General features: G+C 19.8%; 1 protein-coding gene across 1 annotated transcript, besides 10 other annotated features; it reads left to right on the top strand.

The window, feature by feature from the left end:
• Positions 1 to 48: part of a microsatellite that runs on past the window's edge.
• Positions 1 to 99: part of a microsatellite that runs on past the window's edge.
• Positions 1 to 175: part of a microsatellite that runs on past the window's edge.
• Positions 176 to 226: a sequence feature (AT_rich).
• A 148-nt stretch (positions 227 to 374) lies between these two features.
• Positions 375 to 557: a microsatellite.
• Positions 558 to 648: 91 nt separating this feature from the next.
• Positions 649 to 786: a microsatellite.
• Positions 787 to 947: 161 nt separating this feature from the next.
• Positions 948 to 1,058: a microsatellite.
• A 43-nt stretch (positions 1,059 to 1,101) lies between these two features.
• Positions 1,102 to 1,282: a microsatellite.
• Positions 1,227 to 1,412: a microsatellite.
• Positions 1,298 to 1,475: a microsatellite.
• Positions 1,476 to 1,772: 297 nt separating this feature from the next.
• EDI_179620 (uncharacterized protein) lies at positions 1,773 to 2,148 on the top strand (the record flags this gene model as incomplete). The annotated part of the gene is made up of 1 exon (XM_001739795.1): positions 1,773 to 2,148. A coding segment is annotated over one exon (376 nt), but the record flags the coding sequence as incomplete, so codon positions are not given.

Genomic DNA, 2,148 nt, shown 5'->3' with positions numbered 1-2,148 from the left:
ATTTGTTTATTTCATTCTTATTTCATTCTTCTTTTATTTTCTTGTTTAATCTTCTATTCTTCATAATGATTAATCAAATTATTATTATTCCAATTATTAATCATATAATTCTTCTTCATTCTATTCTTCTCTTTATGTTTATTCATTTTATTCATAAATTTATTAATTTCATTCAATAATAATTACAAATCTATAATAATTGATATTTTATTTGTTTAATTTAAATGAATGTTATCATTTTATGTATTGATTATTTTCATTTATCATTCTTTCATTCTATTTCTTATTCTTTATATTAAATTAACATGAACATCATCTCTATTATCATTACTCTTTCTCTTTTATTTATTTCTTAAATGTAATGTCAATATCCAGACAACAAAAAATGAAATAAGAGAAAAGATGAATAGAAATGAAGAGAAAGAATGATATAAAAGAAAAAAGTAAAAATAAGAAGTAGAAGAAGATGAAAAGAATAAAAGAAGAAAGTTGAGAATATAAAATGAAAGAAGATAAAAAAGAATAATTCAAAATGAGAAAATAAAAGATGAAAAGAATGATGAAATAATGGATGTATTTTTTATTATAGAAATTAGAAATATGAAATAAAAAAGTGTTTAATTTATTGATACAAAATATTTAACAATATTTTATTGATATATTTTATTTTATTCATTTTTATTTTTATAATTTTTATTTATATATATTATTTCTTTGTTTATTTTGGTTCTCATCAAAATGTATCTAATTATGTTTGTTTAACATTCTTGTTATTTATTTTTATTTATTTTATCTTGAAATAAACTAATTTCATTTCTAATAACATCTTATTAACTAACAATTAGTGTGTAATTTATAAATCATATTGAAAATGAATATTTGTCATTAAATGATTATTATAATTTATAATGAATGGTATGTTAAATATAAAAGTATTATTTATTTCATTTATTTATTATTTATATTTTGTATTTTTATTATTTTCTTTTAATTTATGTTAATTAATCATTATTAATCATTTCTTATTTGTATCTTTGTGTTTTATTTCTATTTTGATTATTTAATTCGTATGTTTTAATTTATGCTTTAATCAAATTGAAGTTATATTTTATTATTATTTAAATATTTAAACACTTCTATTTTCTTATTTATTATTCTTTATATTTCATTTATACTATTATTTATCATTATTATATTCATTTAATAATAAATATGTTGAAATATAATTATATTAATTTATATTATCATTTCTATTATGATTTTTGATTTCTATTGATATTTTGATTATTGTTGTTAATTGTTTATTCTTCTTTTCTTTATGTTTTATCATTCTTTTATCACTTTTTATTTCTTTATGTTTTGTATGTTCTCTTTTATCTTTCTTCTTATTTATTCTTTTTCTATTTATCTTTTATCTCTTATTCTAATATTCACTTCTCTTCTTATTTTGTTTTCTCTTTTACATCTTTTTCTTTGTTTCTTATTGATGTTTTGTACCAATACACTCATCCTTCTCTTCATCATATTCTTCAATAGAACCATTTCGAATGAGTGATTTTGTGTATCTCCGATTTCTTTTTTATCTTGTCATTTTTGTTTTCTATTTACCAGTTCGTTCATTATAAGAAGAAAGAGAGATGAATAAATCACAGAATGATAAGAATGCACATGTGATGATGACATTCTTATTTTAATTATCTAAAGATGGTTTTGGTAGTTCATTTGTTATTTAAACATCTCATCATCACAATCTCATCATTTCAAACAGTTAAATGTCCTGTAATCAACAAAAAGAATGTTGTAAGAAAGAATGTCAAGAGAAAGAATGTTGTAAAGAGTATTGTAAGAAAGAATGTTGTTGTCCAAGAATTAAAGCATTTAAGAAATTTATGAACACATTTGAAAAAGCACAAATTGGAAAAGAAGCACCAGAATTTAAAGCACAAGCATATTGTCCATGTGGTTCAATCAAAGAAATTGATATTAATGAATATAAAGGGAAATATGTTGTGTTATTATTTTATCCATTGGATTGGACATTTGTTTGTCCAACAGAAATGATTGGATATAGTGAAGTTGCAGGACAATTGAAAGAAATCAATTGTGAAGTTATTGGAGTGAGTGTTGATTCAGTTTATGTCATCAAGC

This window comes from Entamoeba dispar, genomic scaffold (genome assembly GCF_000209125.1).
Source record: "Entamoeba dispar SAW760 scf_1105229462443 genomic scaffold, whole genome shotgun sequence".
NCBI classification, from domain to species: Eukaryota; Evosea; order Mastigamoebida; family Endamoebidae; genus Entamoeba; species Entamoeba dispar.
The sequence above is the reverse complement of the archived record's forward strand: the minus strand, read 5'-3'. Positions and strand labels throughout refer to the sequence as shown.